Source organism: Nematolebias whitei, chromosome 10, assembly GCF_014905685.2.
Source record: "Nematolebias whitei isolate Nwh7 chromosome 10, NemWhi1, whole genome shotgun sequence".
Classification (NCBI taxonomy): Eukaryota; Metazoa; Chordata; class Actinopteri; order Cyprinodontiformes; family Rivulidae; genus Nematolebias; species Nematolebias whitei.
In genome coordinates this window covers 28,460,590-28,478,125 of record NC_056507.1, presented here as the reverse complement: position 1 = coordinate 28,478,125, position 17,536 = coordinate 28,460,590, and the positions used below count along the sequence as shown (strand labels likewise).

At 40.1% G+C, this 17,536-nt stretch overlaps 3 protein-coding genes across 3 annotated transcripts; 2 read left to right on the top strand and 1 right to left on the bottom strand.

Moving 5' to 3' along the window:
• Nucleotides 1-2,186: 2,186 nt before the first annotated feature.
• Nucleotides 2,187-6,907, top strand: ints14 (integrator complex subunit 14). The gene is made up of 11 exons (XM_037682936.1): nucleotides 2,187-2,612; nucleotides 2,782-2,889; nucleotides 4,284-4,439; nucleotides 4,798-4,916; nucleotides 5,012-5,154; nucleotides 5,228-5,320; nucleotides 5,494-5,638; nucleotides 5,759-5,892; nucleotides 6,116-6,234; nucleotides 6,411-6,476; nucleotides 6,552-6,907. The coding sequence occupies exons 1-11, from the start codon at nucleotides 2,391-2,393 to the stop codon at nucleotides 6,783-6,785; spliced, it is 1,539 nt and encodes a 512-aa protein (XP_037538864.1). The 5' UTR covers nucleotides 2,187-2,390; the 3' UTR covers nucleotides 6,786-6,907.
• Nucleotides 6,908-7,052: 145 nt separating this feature from the next.
• Nucleotides 7,053-10,102, bottom strand: hacd3 (3-hydroxyacyl-CoA dehydratase 3). Its single transcript, XM_037682935.1, has 11 exons — nucleotides 9,928-10,102; nucleotides 9,425-9,467; nucleotides 9,274-9,347; nucleotides 9,027-9,191; nucleotides 8,727-8,772; nucleotides 8,462-8,572; nucleotides 8,234-8,361; nucleotides 8,026-8,138; nucleotides 7,612-7,718; nucleotides 7,393-7,524; nucleotides 7,053-7,307 (listed from the first exon to the last, which is right to left on the bottom strand). The coding sequence occupies exons 1-11, from the start codon at nucleotides 10,003-10,005 to the stop codon at nucleotides 7,231-7,233; spliced, it is 1,074 nt and encodes a 357-aa protein (XP_037538863.1). The 5' UTR covers nucleotides 10,006-10,102; the 3' UTR covers nucleotides 7,053-7,230.
• A 160-nt stretch (nucleotides 10,103-10,262) lies between these two features.
• On the top strand, nucleotides 10,263-17,493 carry ppcdc (phosphopantothenoylcysteine decarboxylase). The gene is made up of 5 exons (XM_037682934.1): nucleotides 10,263-10,406; nucleotides 12,469-12,564; nucleotides 12,949-13,077; nucleotides 13,194-13,362; nucleotides 17,342-17,493. Exons 1-5 carry the CDS (start codon nucleotides 10,263-10,265, stop codon nucleotides 17,416-17,418), a joined length of 615 nt encoding a protein of 204 aa, XP_037538862.1. The 3' UTR covers nucleotides 17,419-17,493.
• The last annotated feature ends 43 nt before the right edge of the window (nucleotides 17,494-17,536 follow it).

Sequence of the window (17,536 nt, the reverse complement as noted above, 5' to 3'; positions counted from 1 at the left end):
TTGACCAGCACAACCTTTGTTAAGGCTGCCTTTGATCCCGCCACGCCAGCCTCCTGCCGTCCCGGTGAGTTCTCCTCCCCGAGGAGAAGCAGACGAGCAGTCTTTTTTCAAGGTAAGCGCCAAGGAATATTTCTCAGTGGCGGGTTGCTACACACTGGACGACGCCATCTTTTATTTTTCCTTTTATCGCCGACTCTCGGAGCGAATCGAATGGTTCCTCCGGGACAGGCGACGTCAGCAGCAGCCCCCACTACTCACTCCCTCCTGGAGAGCGTAGTGTCGGAACGAGGGGGGCTGAGTGAATGCGCACCCCCCCGGACATTTTTCGCATCGGCGACCACACCGCTCCCAGTCGTTGGTGCCCTCCTCTGGAGCTGCCCAGCATAATCCAGGAGGCGGCTGACACGAAGGGACTTTTTTCCGTCCCTCTCCTTCCCCCACGCAGATCGGATGATCTAGCGGGAAGGTTTTTTGGCTCCACCCCGGCTCGCCGTCCTGATCCCATCTGGCCTCGTTTTCCCAGCAGTGACGTCCTACTGGAACGAGGCTGCAGCCGGACCTGGTAGACTGAGAGTGTCGTTTTTCCACATCCGCACCCATCACCAGAGTGGAGGGGTTTTACCGAGCGGAAATTCCCTCGGTGCCTCCAACATCCCCTAAATCATCGGTCTTCCAGCTCTCCATCCATTTATCTTCTCTGTCCAAAATATGAACAGTTTGGTCCTCAAATGAGTCTCTTGTCCTCTTGTCTTTTTTTTTATACCCACTATCCTCATGGTCTTTCCCCTTTTCTCATCTAAAGAATAAAGGGTCGCGCTCCTAGGAGCTGCAGCCACGTACACTCTGCCCATCTTTCGGATGACTGTACAGAATATAATCTTGCTGTACTTCACTGTGCAATGATAATAAAGCTTATTCTGATTCTGATTCTTTAGGTGTGGACATGAGCGAAACCATCATCGCTCTTCATAAAAACAGTTTCGAGACCTGATAGGCCAGCCACAGTATAAGGTGGAAGAAGACACTAATCCAGATAATAGAAACCAAATAGGTCATTACAAACAATTTCTGTACAAAAAGCAGAAACACCAAATCACAAAACAGTTGTTGTGTCACGCTCTGTCTAAAACATCATTCTGAGTCTCACTTTGTTGTGAACACCAGGAACTATGAGACCCAGACGCCAGATGAAGGCCAAGAGGAAATATAAATAATTTGTTTGCCCAATGATTCAAACCACGAAGGACAGTGCTTTCAGTTCGTTTCCTCCATTTTGTTCTATGCCCTCATTTTCTCTGGGATCAGCACAGTTACTACCATCTTCCTCACCGTCTACAGGTTCTCCTGCAGGCATATGTTCCTGAGAAGCATTTTGTTGACCATATCATATAATATACATCTACATATGTGTGTGTGTCTTATCTCACTCAGCCTTATAACCTGAATCTCTCACTCACTGCTCATTGAATTGAGAAAGCTCCTCGGATGAGGAGCGAAACGTCTTCTGTTACAAATAAAGTCCAGTTGTTTTTGTATTGAACGTTTTTTGAATTTGTTGAACATAATTAACAAGGTCTAAAACTTTAATTGAAAACCTGCATGAAAGATGATGGCTGATGGCTACGCATTTCTTTTAAAATGGTAGGCGTTTCAATTAGAACTTAAATTAATAGAATACTTTAGATTACCTGTAACTGTTTTGCTTTAGTTTGTTGTTTATTTAAATTTTAATTTTTGACGAGTGGCTGCTGTAAAAGTTTTTCTTCTTCTTTTTTTTTTATGAATGTGACAGTTGCTGAGTTTCTTGAGGCCATCGGTAAACCTTGTGTTTCTCCTCTCCAACTCATCCTGTTCTATAAACCGTTTCATTAATCAAAAAGGTGAAGTTACTTCATCTAGTTTTTTTTTTTTTTTTTTATCCTTTCCACCAAACACTGTACTTGTGTAACTTTTTCTTTAAACACATAGGAACTGTATGTTGCACATCAAGTTGATACTCGGACGGAAATTTTGGTGCACCTCTAGCGTACCGCCGCCAGATATGACACAAAAAAATAATTGTGCATCTTTGTTGACTTTTGTTTCGTCTTAGTTTTGTGATTTACGCAATAACTTCTTCATTTAATTTGTATATGGTCATATTTGATAAGTACAAGCGGAACGTTTCTTCAGTGAGTTTTTTTATTCGTTACATTGCAGAATGCTAACTAACTAGCCAACATTAGTTTCCGGTAACATGAAAACCTTTAACGTCGTTTTTTGGTGTTTGCCAGATGAAGATCAGTAACTAGGCCTTTTTAAACAAAGTAGTGTCCGTAACAAACTGGGAGCTCTTTGGGGACCAGTAAATCTATTTTCTTATTGTAAGTGGACACCAGCGGTGAACCATCATGCCTACAGTGGTGCTAATGGACGTGTCCCTGTCTATGACACGGCCGGTGTCTCAGGATGGCAGCGAGGAGTTTCAGAGGAAGAACCTGGCCGTACACGGACTGAACATGTTGTTTGAACACATGGCTTCCAACTATCGCTTGGAGTTCACAGCACTGATGGCCTTTTCCTCCCTCTGGGAGCTACTGGTCCCTTTCAACAGGGATTACAACGCATTACAAGTAAACAAAGCACAGAAAAAGCTCTGGATTTTTAAATCTGGATATTCCACTCAGAAATTTTGATATTACACATGTTAGAACCCTGTAGTAAATCTCATGTCATGTTTAAAGAGAGGAAATTTATTATTAAAAGTGAGGGTTTGTCTAATGTTTTTTTGTTGTTTTTCAGGAGGCGCTTGGCAACCTGGAAGATTATGATAAGACGTGTATTGAATCAGCTCTTCATGGAGTTAGTAATGTAGTTCAGCAGGAATGGGGCAGCGCCTGTCCCTGTCAGGTAACTTAGCAAAGCTCTTTTTGAACTTTTAAATGTCTTAATAAATTTTTGTTTGGACAAAACAATTTCAGCTGTCTAACAACGTTAAATCAGGTCATCTGGACCTGATTTAACCTTAATCTACCAGGATTATCGAGCACGAGTCAGGATGATTTTCAGCTATATGCACATTTTTAGTACAACACAATGCTGAGGTTAATGAAAAACAGTTATTTTATTTCTCATGCTCAATTTGAGATCCTCACAGTATTTTCACGTTACTTTTTCTTCCACTTTTCTAAATTTCAGTCAACTATTACAAATGAGATCTTAAGCCACTATTCAACTATAATTCAAGTAAATTGTATATTTTACACGCAATACACAGAGCTGCTGCCTCTCAGCGAGCAGGTCCCTGGTTCAAACCCTGGTCCAGGGGTCTTTCTGGGTGGAGTTTGCATGTTCTCTCCGTGCATGCGTGGGTTTTCTCCGGGTACTCCGGTTTCCTCCCACAGTCCAAAAACATGCATGTTAGGCTGATTGGTAACTCTAAATTGTCCCTAGGTGTGAGTGAGAGAGTGAATGATTGTTTGTCTCGTTTGTCTCTATGTGTCCCTGTGATGGACTTGCGACCCGTCCAGGGTGTACCCCGCCCCTCGCACAGTGATTGCTGGACATGGGCACCAGCGACCCCCGTGACCCAAAAATGGAATAAGCGGGTAAAGAAAATGGATGGATGGACATGCAATACACTGTTAAAATAGTTTTCAGCATCTTTTTAGCCTTTCTCATCTTATAAAACAGTGTGTAATCAGGGTCCCATTTCATATTTCAGCCACTTACTAAAAGCTTCACTAACACTTTTTTTCCCCCCCCATTTAAACCTACCACATTTTCATAATATAAGACATTACTGACTTAAAATGTTTATTTTGTTTACTCACTAAATCTGTTGGCATGGACACTTATATCAGTTGTGATCCAGGGAATTGTTAGACAGTATAATTTTGACAACATACACATAAATTTGATTAAAGTTCATGCTCAATAATCCAGAACAGAAATGAGTTAATGTGTTTGTTTGTTTTTAAAATAAAACACATTTATGTACAAGACATACCCCAAACATGTGAAATCCATTTGGTTTCTCTGTTCATAAGATTGCATTTGAAGTAGTTTAAACTATTTATCTTCCTTCATCTCCAACATGCCACTTACACACTGATGCTGGTGATCTAAATATCTCTAAACATGATATTTAGATGACAAATTAAACTAACAATTTTTTGTAACTCGAGCCATTTTCTGCTGCATTTGGTGCTGTTTTGCTTAAATAGACATTTTCATGCAGCCAAAGCTTTGGGTTCTTTCTCTCCAGCTTCTCATGTTTATGTACCACCTTGTTTGTCCTGTAGGTGGTGCTAGTTACTGACGGATCTCTCGGAATTGGAAAGGGTTCCCTACGTCACTCTCTCCATAACCTAAAGCATCGTGGAGATGACAAGAAGTTCCCACTCCCTTTTCCCTTCCCCACCAAAATGTTCATCATGTGTATAGCTAATGCAGAGGAGGTACTGAACCATATGTTTTTGTTAGTTAATCTATTTACATGCACCATAAAGTGAATAGTTCATGTAAATTGACCAGTTATGGTCAAACCCTATGTGAACACGAGCATCACATTGTAATCCTTTTCAACAGTTCCAGCCTCTGTAAGACTTCCATATTTTACAGTATTTGGGAGTGTAAATATTTAAATTGATAATTTGGGATTGATTTTCTTACACATTTTCATCAACACTTTCTATTTCACAAACATTGTAACTTGTGAGCCAGAGAAGTTTAGCTTACACGCAACGCATTTCAGTCATTTACAGCTTCCAGTAGAATTTACTGCTTTAAAAATGTCCATGTCTTGTGCAATCACAGTTACAAATGACTGATGCCATGGAAAACTTAGAGGAGCTGCTCCATCTCAGTGGAGGGGATGGACAGATCTTCACTGTGGATGGTCCACTTTGCATGAAAACTGTACAAGCCATGTTTGGGTAAGACTGGGTACACTGGAACAAAATCACCAGTATATTTTACATATCCATTGTGTCTCTATTTGGTTGTATTGCTTGTTTTGTGTATCTTCCAGGTCGTTGATCGATCGTGCATACTCCCCCTTCCATGCAGTGCTGCATTGTGGGAATTTGTCATCAGACGTTCAGGTTTTCCCTCGTCCTGAGCCTGTCGTGATGGATGAAGAGGTGGACCCAATTCCCCGAGCAGTCAATCCAGGTACAGGTCAGCACCATATCCTTAGAGAATCATTTAAACAAACAAAACTTCTTTTTTTTTTCTGTCATTTCAGATCTTAAAATTGTGGGTTTCATCGAAATTGCTGACATTTCCAGTCCTCCTGTAATATCCAGACACTTGGTCCTTCCTATTGCTGTGAACAAAGGTTTGTTTTAAAGATTTTACTGCTGAAATACTAATAAATGATTCAACAAGATAGAAATAAACATCAGGAAAGAGACAAAATATCAGATACACACAGTTTTACCAATGTAAAATAACATTATTGAGCTTGTTGTATCGTCAGAGATGGATGATGGTATTTGGACTTGATTTCAGATGTGGATGAAGTTGGAACAGGAGCCACAGATGAGCTTGAGGAGGAACCCTCTGCCAGCCAAATGGCAGGCAAAAGTCCTAATTTTTGTGTTCTTTTACATGGAAGTCTGAAGGTTGAGGGAATGGTGGCACTGGTCCAGCTGGGGTGAGATAAAACTAAGAGTTCCATATTGTTGATAACTTACACGTCCAGGTACATTTAATTGCCAACCTATTTATTATAAATAGCAGGTGACTAAATTCAGTTTGTCTTGCTTTGTGCAAGGCCAGAGTGGTTTGGGATGTTGTACTCCCAAGCAGACAGCAAGAAGAAGTCCAACCTGATGATGTCTCTGTTTGAGCCTGGCTCAGAGCCTCTGCCCTGGCTGGGCAAGATCTCTCATTTAGGCCCCATTTCAGGTAAAGTTTCACCCCATTACCACCAGTAAGAACTGGCACCAACTTTTTTAACCCTGAGGGTGATTTTTTTTAAATGTGCAACTGTTCATTCATAATATGACTAACTCTTAAATGGTTGTGTGTGTACTTAAGCAAACAAACAGTGAATGATTACCCACCCATATGCTTTGTTTACAATGAGTTGCATAATGTTGCTGTTATTGGTTCCTCTCTGGTATTTTAGAGGCTGCTGAAAATCCCTATGGAGAGGATGACAGTAAAAGTCCTTTTCCTGTGCAGCCATCGGTCAAAAGAAGCTACGCCCTGAATGCCACTGTGTGGATTAAGGCCAGTGGACTGCAGGTACAGAAATATCTATGCATGCATGCGCCGTTAATTGTAAAAAGCAATGTGAAAAGCAAAGCTTAGTTTACACGTGCGCTCAGTTTAAAGTTGTTGTTTTTTTAAAGTCCTAATCCCTGTGTTTAAGTGAGTACTGGTCAAAAACATGTTTTGAGTCATTTCCTGTCATTGTACAGACTGATGTCCAGAAGATCCTGAGGAACGCGAGAAAAATACCAGATAAAACTCAGACTTTTTACAAAGTAAGTTTAGCTGAAACAATTCTACTCAACAAAAACCCCAACATTTTATAATTTCTGCTTTATATTTCTTCTTAGGAGCTGAACCGTCTGCGGAAAGCTGCTTTGGCTTTTGGTTTCTGGGAGCTCTTGAAAGGAGTGGCTGAGCTCCTGGAGAGGGAGTGCACCCTGCTGCCAGACTCCGCCCACCCCGATGCAGCTTTCCAGCTCTCCCATGCCGCACATCAACTCAAACTAGCCAGCTCCGGTGACTCCCAGTACGCTGCTTTTGAGCACAACATTCAACCCATGCATACTGACTTTTCAAGCTGAGACAACGCTTTGGAATGAATTCTAAAGTTGGACAGTTCGGGAGCATCCAGAAGGCTGTGTGGAGAACCAATTTCTGGAAAACGAAGGCATCGTTTTGTGTACATAACTTTTTATTTTCATTCAGAGAAAAACCTTCATTGTAATAAATCATTAAAATAAGAAGATAATAGTTCAGAACAGATTTTTGATGAGCCTTACACAATGATTACAGCCCAGCTGTTTTTGTAATAGGTAAAAAAAAAAAAAATAATTGTTAGATCTGTAATGCATATCAAGATTAGCACGACTCCATTATTTTAGATCAAACAGGATGTGGAAAAAGAGGAATTCACTTGAAAAGCAGTAATTTGAAAGAAGCAAGGTTTTGGAACACGGTGATCCTCATAAAAGCGTCCAGAAGCAAGCAGGCAGCAGAGGTGTTCAAGAAAACCATTTGCGCTCCTTTTTAATTTGCTTTCCTCTTCTTGGTGCGGAAACGCCTCTTCCTCTGCTTGTAAAGGTGACGAAAGTTAATAAAAAGCCCTGGAGGAGAAAAAAAAAAACGATTGATATCAGAACTAAAAATAAATGAGAACGATTGCCTAGATAAGCTGCTCTGCTGACTTACCCAAAAACATGAGCACTAGATAGACGTGCAGGATGCAAGAGAAGCTGACTGAGGTACCGATGACTTTCGGCAGAGGAATGCTGAAGAGTTTGGTTTCATCAAATATGGGAATGGACTGAATCACCGCAACAGCTACATGAAATAGGGGAAAAATAAAAGATGTCTATTTTATAACGTGATAGTGAATAGAGTAAATTAGATGGATGTAAACTAGCTCACCTTCAGCTAAAACACCTAACGGATACAGAGGGATCCACACTGTGTACCGCAGCCACGTCAGGGTTTTCCACTCTGTGTTGAAACATGCCAGCATGTAAAAGGGATACCTGGAAATGGAGCATCATGTTGGTTTAAAGCAGAGAAAAGTTGTGATGTTCATCAGCTGACAACATTTGCATCCGCAACAATGCATCTTTGTAACAGAAGACCTGCTGGTGCCGATGATCAACGATCAAATCTTTACTAAAACCTTAAACTTTGTAAACTTCACCCAGACAGGGTTTTATTAGAGTGAAAGTATCTTAAATCATTCTCTTTATTTATTTACTCCTTTTATGTTTATATACATACTTTTTCCCCACCAAGAATATCTGCTGGATATAAAAGATTACGACACTACTGATGTGCACTTGCCTGAAAATTTCGACGGCGCTCCACAGATAGAAAACAAAGAACACGACTGGACGATTGTGCATTTCTTCCAAACTACCAAAGATGATGAAGAGGATAAAATTCCTTCCAACCACCTACAAACAAATGGAAGCAATAAAAGGCATGAAGACAAAACGGTTAGTTGGTCTGCCAGTAAGACTTTTGATGCAGAATTTCAAATATCCTATACCTGTATTAGAGTGGGAATAACTGCTGTTCTGACGAAGCCAAAGGCAGCATTCAGGACTTCAACACATGCCAGGATCTGGCAGAAGAACATCGTGTCCGAAATCGTGTGAAATGTGTCGTAGAGCGAATCTGAAATGAAATTAGTAAGAAGTGAATATTTAATGTGGTACTTCTGCTAGGTTATTAAAAATGTAAACATATCAAGCTGCACTAGTGCATTATCTCTTACCTTGGCCAAATATGAAGAGGCGCACAGTCATGTTGACAAAGATCCACGAAAACCCAAGAAACTGCACCAGGTTATAAACAAACAAAAAGCCTGTTTTGAGGCTGACAAACCCTGGAAGATTTTTAAAAATGTGAAAATATTAGCTGATTGGCATCAACAACAGAGTTAAAACGGCACGTTCTGGATTGAATGTTCTTTAAAAGTGACTTGGAGCCATTTCGAAAACACCTAATCGCACAAAGTAACAATCAGGATTTACACCCACCTTCTTCTGTTTGTCTTGCAACCCTCATCCTGCTCTTTTTTTCCTCCTTAAAGTAAAAAAAAAAAAAAAAAAAAACATTAAAAGCTTGCCTTTACCTCAGTGCAATTATCTAATTTCACACAGTTGCATTTTGAAATGTTAAGTCTTGGTGTTACGCAATACGGCAGCTAAAAGATCTGCAAAGAAACAGAGATTAAAGAGAAAAAATATATTTAGTCTCACCTAAAAAAGTTAAATCTGGTCCTCCGGACATTTGTTTTTTTTTTGAATGTCCAGAGGACCAGATTTAACTTGTCTCACCTTTTCCCGGATCTCCATCTCGGCGTCTGACTCGTCAAGCCAGCGGTCAAAGTCCGGTGCCAGGAAGACGGGTCTACGCTCCTGCAGGGTCAGCCTGCTCCACCAGCCTCGCTGCTGCTTCCTCACTGTGATGTTTACCTGTCGCTGTGTGGACTTGTGGCTCACCTGGGCACATGCCATAATCGTAGTTAGGAAAAAGTGAAACAGATGCTAGTAATAAATAAGTGGTTGAAGTGGAAATGTGTACCTCAGGCTTTACTGGTAAAAGGAACTGTAAACTGAACCCATATTCATTTTGTCCTTTTGCACCATGCCCCTGGGCTACACAAAGCAAACATACAAAAAGTCTGTGAAAATACGAACAATTTAAATATGCGTAAAATTGATAAACATCTCACCTCTAAAATGAAGGACATCTTCATGCACTTGGACATCAATATGCTGCAGAAAGAAAAAAGCAGATTGTGAGCAGTTCCTCTTTCTGAATCAATTTTTACCATCACCCCACCTTTAGTCCAGCTGACCACAACACATTTACAGAACTAATAAGTTACAACCCAAAAGAATAAGTTAAACCTACCTTAAGGTTTTATAAGCTAAAGAGCAATTGTGGCATTAGTTATTTCTGTCCTTTCTTAACGAAACTCTTCAGGAAATGAGTGTTTTCACACAGTGTCCGCCCCGGATCTACTATATCTCAAACTGAGGGACATTTATAGCCCGCCCCCGCGTTCGATGGGTGCCAGCGGGTAATAATGGCATTCATAATAATAATATGTTTTATTTTATCCCCCAACATGCAAACCAGCAGCCGTATTTACAAAAATACACCCAGTCCTTATTTGCATTTATCCTTGGAGGCTTGAAATAAAGCGGAATAAAATCCTCAAAAAACTCTCACCTGGGCGTCTGTCAGCTCCACACGCAGGTAAATCTCTTCATGACGTTGAGCCCAGTAAACAAGAGGCGTAAGAGTCATCGCTGACTTTAAAAATAACTCGTTTCAAATAAAATTTAACTAGATAATCAATGAATGGAGCCTGCGCGCAACATGCTAACTAGCCAGGAAGCGTTCCCAGAACATTCTGCCAACGTGCGCGTTCACAATATGTTGACGTACCGACGCGCTCGCTCGTGCTCTTTTCTGATTGGCTCCTAGTGGATATTTACGGAAGTAGCATAGACCCGCGCTATCACGTCAACTTGTTTAGCATCGTTTTTAGCGATACGACTAATATGCAGACCGAGAATCTGGTTTCATCTCTGCAAACTGATTTGTTGAAGTCTTCGGGAACATTTTGTATTCTTGTTGGTGTAACAGGAAGTGTTGCAGCTTTGAAACTGCCCGTTTTGATCTCCCAGCTTCTTCAGCTCCCGAGCGTAAGCTGCTTCACGCTTATAAAATTTGTTCTTACTCAAATTTACGCTGCCAGATATTGTTATCGTCATGTAAACCCACGGAACCACGCACCAATATTAGTTAACTGACTGCATAGTTTTATCTTTACCGCACGATGGAGACATTTGGCAGCAATACCAAAAGCTTTAACACTAGAATGAACATATATGACATTCAAAAAACGTTCAATACAAAAACAACTGGACTTTATTTGTAACAGAAGACGTTTTGCTCCTGATCCGAGGAGCTTTCTCAATTCAAAGAGCAGTGAGTGAGAGATTCAGGTTATAAGGCTGAGTGAGATAAGACAAACACACACATATATGTAGATTGGCAGTTCACACCTAAACACCTTAACAGTAGGTCTTTGTTTCTCTAATTCACAGATGAGGCCCCTATGTTCCCATCAGGTGTGAAAACCGGCTGGGAATCTGTTTTAAAGTTGCATTATATGTTTTTGAAAGTGGAAATCTGAGGCCTCCTCCTCTGTTAAGAGACAGCTTTTCTCTTTTTACATAAATTGCTTCCTTCACCCCCCTCTCAAACCATCTGTGTTCTCGGTCCAAAATGTGCACATTTTGGTCTTCAAAAGAGTGTCCCTTATCTGTGAGGTGGAGGTGAACAGCTGAATCTTGTCCAGAGGAGGTGGCTCTCCTGTGTTGAGCCATGCGTCTGTGAAGAGGCTGTTTAGTTTCTCCAATGTAGAGGTTTGGACAGTCCTCGCTGCACTGGACCGCATACACTACACCACTCTGTTTGTGTTTGGGTGTTTTGTCCTTAGGGTGGACCAGTCTCTGTCTGAGAGTCCTGCTGGGTTTGAAATGTACTGGGATGTTGTGTTTGTTGAAGATCCTTCTGAATTTCTCTGATACTCCAGCAACATAAGGGATGACAATGTTTTTACGTCTGTTGTTCTCCTTTTCTGTTTATTAGTGTGTTTTGTAGATTTCCTCGCTGACTTGACAAAAGCCCAGTTAGGATATCCACATGTTTGGAGAGCTTCTTGAATGTGTTTCTGTTCCTTTTCCTTCCCTTCTGTCTTCGTGGGGACGCGATCGGCCCGATGTTGTAAAGTTCTGATGACAGAGAGTTTGTGTTCCAGTGGATGGTGGGAGTCAAACAGAAGATACTGGTCTGTGTGGGTTGGTTTTCTGTAAACTTCAATGTTGAGGCTGTTCTCTCTTTCCATCTGAACCAAACAGTCCAAAAAAGGCAGTTTGTTGTCGTTTGCATCTTCTCTGGTGATCTTGATGTTTCAAACCCAGCAGGACTCTCAGACAGAGGCTGGTCTACCCTAAGGACAAAACACCCAAACACAAACAGAGTGGTGTAGTGTATGCGGTCCAGTGCAGCGAGGATTGTCCAGATCTCTACATTGGAGAAACTAAACAGCCTCTTCACAGACGCATGACTCAACACAGGAGAGCCACCTCCTCTGGACCAAATTCCGCAGTTCACCTCCACCTCACAGAGAAGGGACACTCTTTTGAGGACCAAAATGTGCACATTTTGGACCGAGAACACAGATGGTTTGAGAGGGGGGTGAAGGAGGCAATTTATGTAAAAAGAGAAAAGCTGTCTCTTAACAGAGGAGGAGGCCTCAGATTTTCACTTTCAAAAACATATAATGCAACTTTAAAACAGATTCCCAGCCGGTTTTCACACCTGATGGAAACAGAGGGGCCTCGTCTGTGAATTAGAGGAACAAAGACCTACTGTTAAGGTGTTTAGGTGTGAACTGCCTATCTACATATGTGTGTGTCTTATCTCATTCAGCCTTATAACCTGAACCTCTCAGTCTCTGCTCTTTGAATTGAGAAATCTCCTCGGATGAGGAGCGAAACGTCTTCTGTTACAAATAAAGTCCAGTTGTTTTTGTATTGAATGCTTTTTGAATTCATCATGTCCTGGATGACTGAGAATCTTCACCAACATATATGACACAATTTTGTGAATAATTTACTACAGTTTTTTTCTGTTTATACAGAAGATCATAGTGCCTTCTAAAAATTATCAATGCCATTGTCTTGTTTTATGTCTTAGGTGGATGCACGGGTGGTCACTACAGAGCATGCCAAACACTTTTACGATCCTGCAGAGGTGTCAGTAAAAATTTACAGTGAAAAGGATGAGTGGGAGGTATAAAATGAATTTATTTCAAATCTTCATATTAACTGATGCCATTGGAAGTACTTTCTATCTTGTTGTCGTTCATATTATATTTGTTTGTTTTCACCTATTACACAGATATCCCATTTTAAAGGTTTATTAAATCAACATGCACTATAATGTATATATTGATGTAGTCCATATGATGCTTCAAGCTCATTAAGTGTTGTTAAAATCACTACGTATTAAGTTGTGTTATGAGTTGGTACTCCACAGCCAGTTCTGAGAAATTTGAGACACAGAAACCTGGTCAAGGGCCAAAAAGATTGTGAAATATTGGCATCATGCATTCCTGTGAGATGGTTAGGAAATATTTTTCTCACTGGCTTTTTTCTAAACATCCTGTCTCTTTAGCTTTGGACACAGAGATCTGACCCTGTGCTGCACATCGAGCTAAGGCGATGGGCAGACCTACTAATCATTGCCCCCCTTGATGCCAACACCCTGGGAAAGATTGCTTCTGGCATTTGTGACAATATCCTGGTGAGAACATGGTGAAAAAACTAGTTTTTACTGTTTTAAAATATACTGACAAACAAAAATCTATCACACATTTTCCCTGCATTTATTGAAGTTTTAATTAAGATTTGAATTTTCAGACCTGTGTGGTAAGAGCTTGGGATATCAGTCGACCTCTTGTCTTCTGCCCTGCTATGAATACAGCTATGTGGCAGCATCCCATTACAGCCCAGCAGGTATCCAGGCTCAAAGAGTTTGGATATGTGGAGATTCCCTGTATTACTAAAAAGCTAGTCTGTGGAGATGAAGGTGGGTTTAAATAAAATATCCTTTATTTTCTTTCTTAATTATATTTTGAGTGAAGTTATCATTCCGTCACATAAAATTCCAGAAAAAAAACAATTACTTTTACCGATATTTACTTCCTCCATACAGTTGTATAACTCAGGTGCAATATTGTTTATTTAAAATATTTTCAGATACACATTCAAATATATCATTTTTACATAATCTGAATATTTTTGAGAAAAAAAAATTATGAACTTTAATAACATCAATTCAATTCAAACTTACATTAGCGCCTCTATACCCCCAAATTGTTTTGTGTTGTTTTTCTGAACTGACAGGATAAAAACCGTAAAGACAGGAAAAACGTATTCAAAGAAACATTACCGTTTCCGTAAAAAAAAAAAAATGTCCAAAAGATTTCAAACAAATAAGGCAATAATTCTTCCTACAATAAAACACACTAGCCAACTAAAATGATTGTAGAACCTTGTCACAAACTTTTGGAGAGAGTTTCTTCTTGTAACTGTTTTTAAAAAAACTCCACCATACCTAAAACTACTTGACCCGCGGGTCAGAGGTTGACCGGCAGAAACCAACAATAAATCCATCATATGAACGTCTTCAGACCTTTGAAGTTGGTTGTTTGAAATTACCTGCTGGCTCTTTTTAACAGTGCACTTTCTTTGAATCTCTGCAGTTTTTCAAAAGAAATCATCAACTAAACTCTGCTGTAGTCTTCATTTTCAGCAACTATGTTAAACGTTTCTCTGTTCAATCTGAGGTTGTTGTGTCAACATGTGTGATTTAATGAATCTTTGTATTTATATCTGCAGCTCTGGCTATAGGAACTTTAAACTGTTCGGAAATAGTTACTTCCTGTTAACAACCACTGTTATGATACCTGTAAACAACAATGTGTGTTAAATATCCTAACATTTCGCATCATAGTGACCGCTTTTAAGGAGTGTCTTATCATTTTTCACCAGCTTAATTGATTGGTCAAGAGTTGGTGTGGTTTTACAGCTTCGCCTGCCTTACAAACCAAATATGTTCAGGTGTGCAAAAGAAAAAATCCATGGAAATGTATGATGCTCTGTGTTTTCTTCGATGTAGCTGTGACTTACGCAAGAATGCAGCTCAAGTATGCAGGAAATGACCGAGGACAACTCTGATCTCACCAACATACATTTTAAAGAATCTGATAGTGATTTAGGAGGATGTAAAGATTCCTGTGAACTTACTGAGTTTGTCTGTTGACTCAACGTGTTCAGATAGAATTATGGCCTGAAAGAACAACATGTGGTTGTGGAAAAGCTGCTATAAATCAGGGTTTTTCCATCTTCTAGTGGGACGGTAACGTTTCTTGGTGGAATCAGGGTTTGAAAATATCTGTATTTTTCCTCTGGATGACTTGTTTGCATCGTTGGTGATGATAGAAACCAGGAGCCGTGTCTTTTTCTAAAGAAACAACCAAATTAACACCACAACTGCAGGTGTGAGCAGGGGGTGGAGGCGTGTATAATTACCACCACTTCACATGCTTGAAATAACTGAATGGTTCCTATCAAAAGATAAAACCTTCAGCCAAAACAAAGTGGTGAGGTAAAATGAATAATTTATGCTTTGCCCTCCATGTTGAAATAACAAAAAGAGCCCCTCCCTGACTTGTCTCCCCCAGTTTGAGAGCAAGAGCAAAGCCGTGTGTAAATCAAGAGGAAACGGTAAAGGCCGAGTGGGGGAGGTCATAATGATTTGCTTGGTGCTCTCAGTAGGTTTAGGTTCTGAAATGTTGCTGCAAACTCAAGAAACTTTAAATGTTTTTAGGCTGTGTTTATTTAGACTGTGACCTAAAGTGACCCAGTGTGCTCCAAACTGCTCGTCATTTATTTGTTGAACAGTGTCTGAAAAACACTGACTTTAAAACAGACGAGTGAATCTTTACCCATTCCCCCCCCCCCAAACAACTTATCGTGCTCATATTGTGCAGCATTTGTTTTTGTTTGAACGTCTCTCACATGCTCTTGATTTTCATTTTGCTCTAGTTATGTATAAATTATAATTTTCCGTGTACAAACAAAAGCCGAGCAATGAGTGGCGAGTCTGTACAGATGAAACCATTTTTATCTCTGCTCGTTTTCTAAACTGACCTTGACGTGTTCAGAGCAGCAGTTCTTTTGTGAAGCGTGCCTGGTTGACCCAGGAAAAATGCAGGTCAGTTAACATCTTCCTCTCTTTAGATACTGATGAAGACAGAGATGTTTCCGTGTTCGAAGCCACTTTTAAACGTTTTCATTTCCGCAGCATGTTGTAGAGTTTTCTGCTCCAACAGCTTGGTCTGTATGGACTCCACATTACAGGATGCTACACTCAATTATTTTTATTCCGTCAATCAAACCCCCCTGTTGCGTTTAACAAACCTAAACTAAATATATTTATGGCCTTTGTTATTAATTAAACTATTATCACTCTCAGTGGATTATTTTGAAAGCATTCTAATTAAATATTTTCTTTCTGTTTGGTCAAATTAACGAGCTTTAGTGTCCAACTAACCCAAGAAGATAATTTGAATGGTTGGGGAGTGGTGGCGCAGAGGTTAGAGAAGATGGAACTGTGGTCGGAAAGTCACATGATCAACTCCCGGTACTGTCAACATCAAAATGTGGGTGGAAAAGGTGAAACACCCACACCTGCCTCCATCCTCATTTACCCCACTATGGGACCCCAAACATCTGCTCCCAAAAACAGGTCTCTCTTGAAAATGAGTTCTCATGACTCAATAAGATTACCTGTATAAATAAAGGTTAAATGATGATAATAATAATCCCTGTCTGGGGGCCTTTCTGGGTGGAGTTTGCATGTTCTCTCCGTGCATGCATGGATTTTCTCCGGGTACTCCGTTTTCCTCCCACAGACCAAAAACATACTCTCAATCAGGGCTATTCAGCTGGCGGCCCGCGGGCCGGTGACCTCAATCCAGCACACTTCATAAACTTTCTTTTTTTTTTTTGTTTGTTTCTGGGTTTGGGTTCTGTTTATTGCATTTAGAGTCAGAGTCAGAGTTTCTTTATTGTCATTCGCACCTCATGTGGTACATGTGGTGGAGTGAAATTATGTACACAAGGTCCCAGTTACATCCAACAATAAAATGTATAAGAAAAACAGTAATAACATCTAAGATATGAACTAAGAAAAACATCAACTAAATATACACTAAGCACTCATAACATAAAACATTGAACATCAGCACAAACATGAACATAAGTCTGTGAGCGGATTTATGATTCAATGCAAAAAAAAAAAAAAAATTAAAAGGTAACAGATCATTATAAATTTTGGTTTATTTACGTAATGATTTTAATTGCTGGATGCCCCCCCCCCCCCCCCCCCCCGCACCAGTGACCCAGATAATCAAACTCTATGTTTAGCCAGCATCAGCGTTGTTGATTGACTCGATCCTGTACCTATCTTATGGCTCTATCCACACATTTTTTTAGAAATAAAAAATATTAGTTCTGTACAGATAACCTTCACAGTTATGAGTCACACAAAGCAGAGTTACATTTGCACAGAGCTTAAAATATAAAATCTGAGACACAAGAAACCCTACGGGCGCCTTAACGTTGTGAGAGAGAAAACACACTAGATCACAGCCAACATCAATAATGAGGCATGGCTGCGCTGACCACAAACAAACCATAACTGTTCCACCAGTTAAAACTCACAAATACAGCCTGTATAATGTTCATAAACCAAGTCATTTGAATGTGCAATGGCAGTGAGAAAGAGAAGATGAAAATACAGATTAACAGCAAACTAATTAACAACACGTCCGTCAGGTTAGTGTCGGTTTGTAGCAAATCATTTTTACTGCCTGGCTCAGATTTAGATGCGCAAATGTACAAAAAGTGTTCTCAAGAACTTTGATTGCAGCTCTATGTGTGAATTGTTGCTCTGATTTCTTTGTAATGTATTTCTGTAACCAGTTTGTTCTTTCTCGTAGGTAAAGGCGCCATGGCTGAGGTATCAACCATCATCAGCGTTGTCAAACAATATCTGCAGAAACCAGAACAAACATGAAGACTGGGTCGCTTTGTACAGACTTGCTGACACCAAAGAGCAGAACAAATTAAACATTAACCTTCACACTTCGCACTCAAAGTACCAGATATTATTTTTATTTACACATTGATGTGAG

Coding starts and splice junctions, on each gene's coding strand:
- hacd3 (XM_037682935.1), bottom strand. CDS start 10,005: ATGACTCTTACGCCTCTTGTTTACTGGGCTCAACGTCATGAAGAGATT. Junction 9,348..9,424: donor AGATGTCCTTCATTTTAGAG/GTGAGATGTTTA, acceptor TGCTTTGTGTAG/CCCAGGGGCATGGTGCAAAA. Junction 8,573..8,726: donor TGCAAGACAAACAGAAGAAG/GTGGGTGTAAAT, acceptor AAAATCTTCCAG/GGTTTGTCAGCCTCAAAACA.
- ppcdc (XM_037682934.1), top strand. CDS start 10,263: ATGCAGACCGAGAATCTGGTTTCATCTCTGCAAACTGATTTGTTGAAG. Junction 12,565..12,948: donor GTGAAAAGGATGAGTGGGAG/GTATAAAATGAA, acceptor CTGTCTCTTTAG/CTTTGGACACAGAGATCTGA. Junction 13,363..17,341: donor GCTAGTCTGTGGAGATGAAG/GTGGGTTTAAAT, acceptor TCTTTCTCGTAG/GTAAAGGCGCCATGGCTGAG.
- ints14 (XM_037682936.1), top strand. CDS start 2,391: ATGCCTACAGTGGTGCTAATGGACGTGTCCCTGTCTATGACACGGCCG. Junction 2,613..2,781: donor GGGATTACAACGCATTACAA/GTAAACAAAGCA, acceptor GTTGTTTTTCAG/GAGGCGCTTGGCAACCTGGA. Junction 2,890..4,283: donor GCAGCGCCTGTCCCTGTCAG/GTAACTTAGCAA, acceptor TTTGTCCTGTAG/GTGGTGCTAGTTACTGACGG.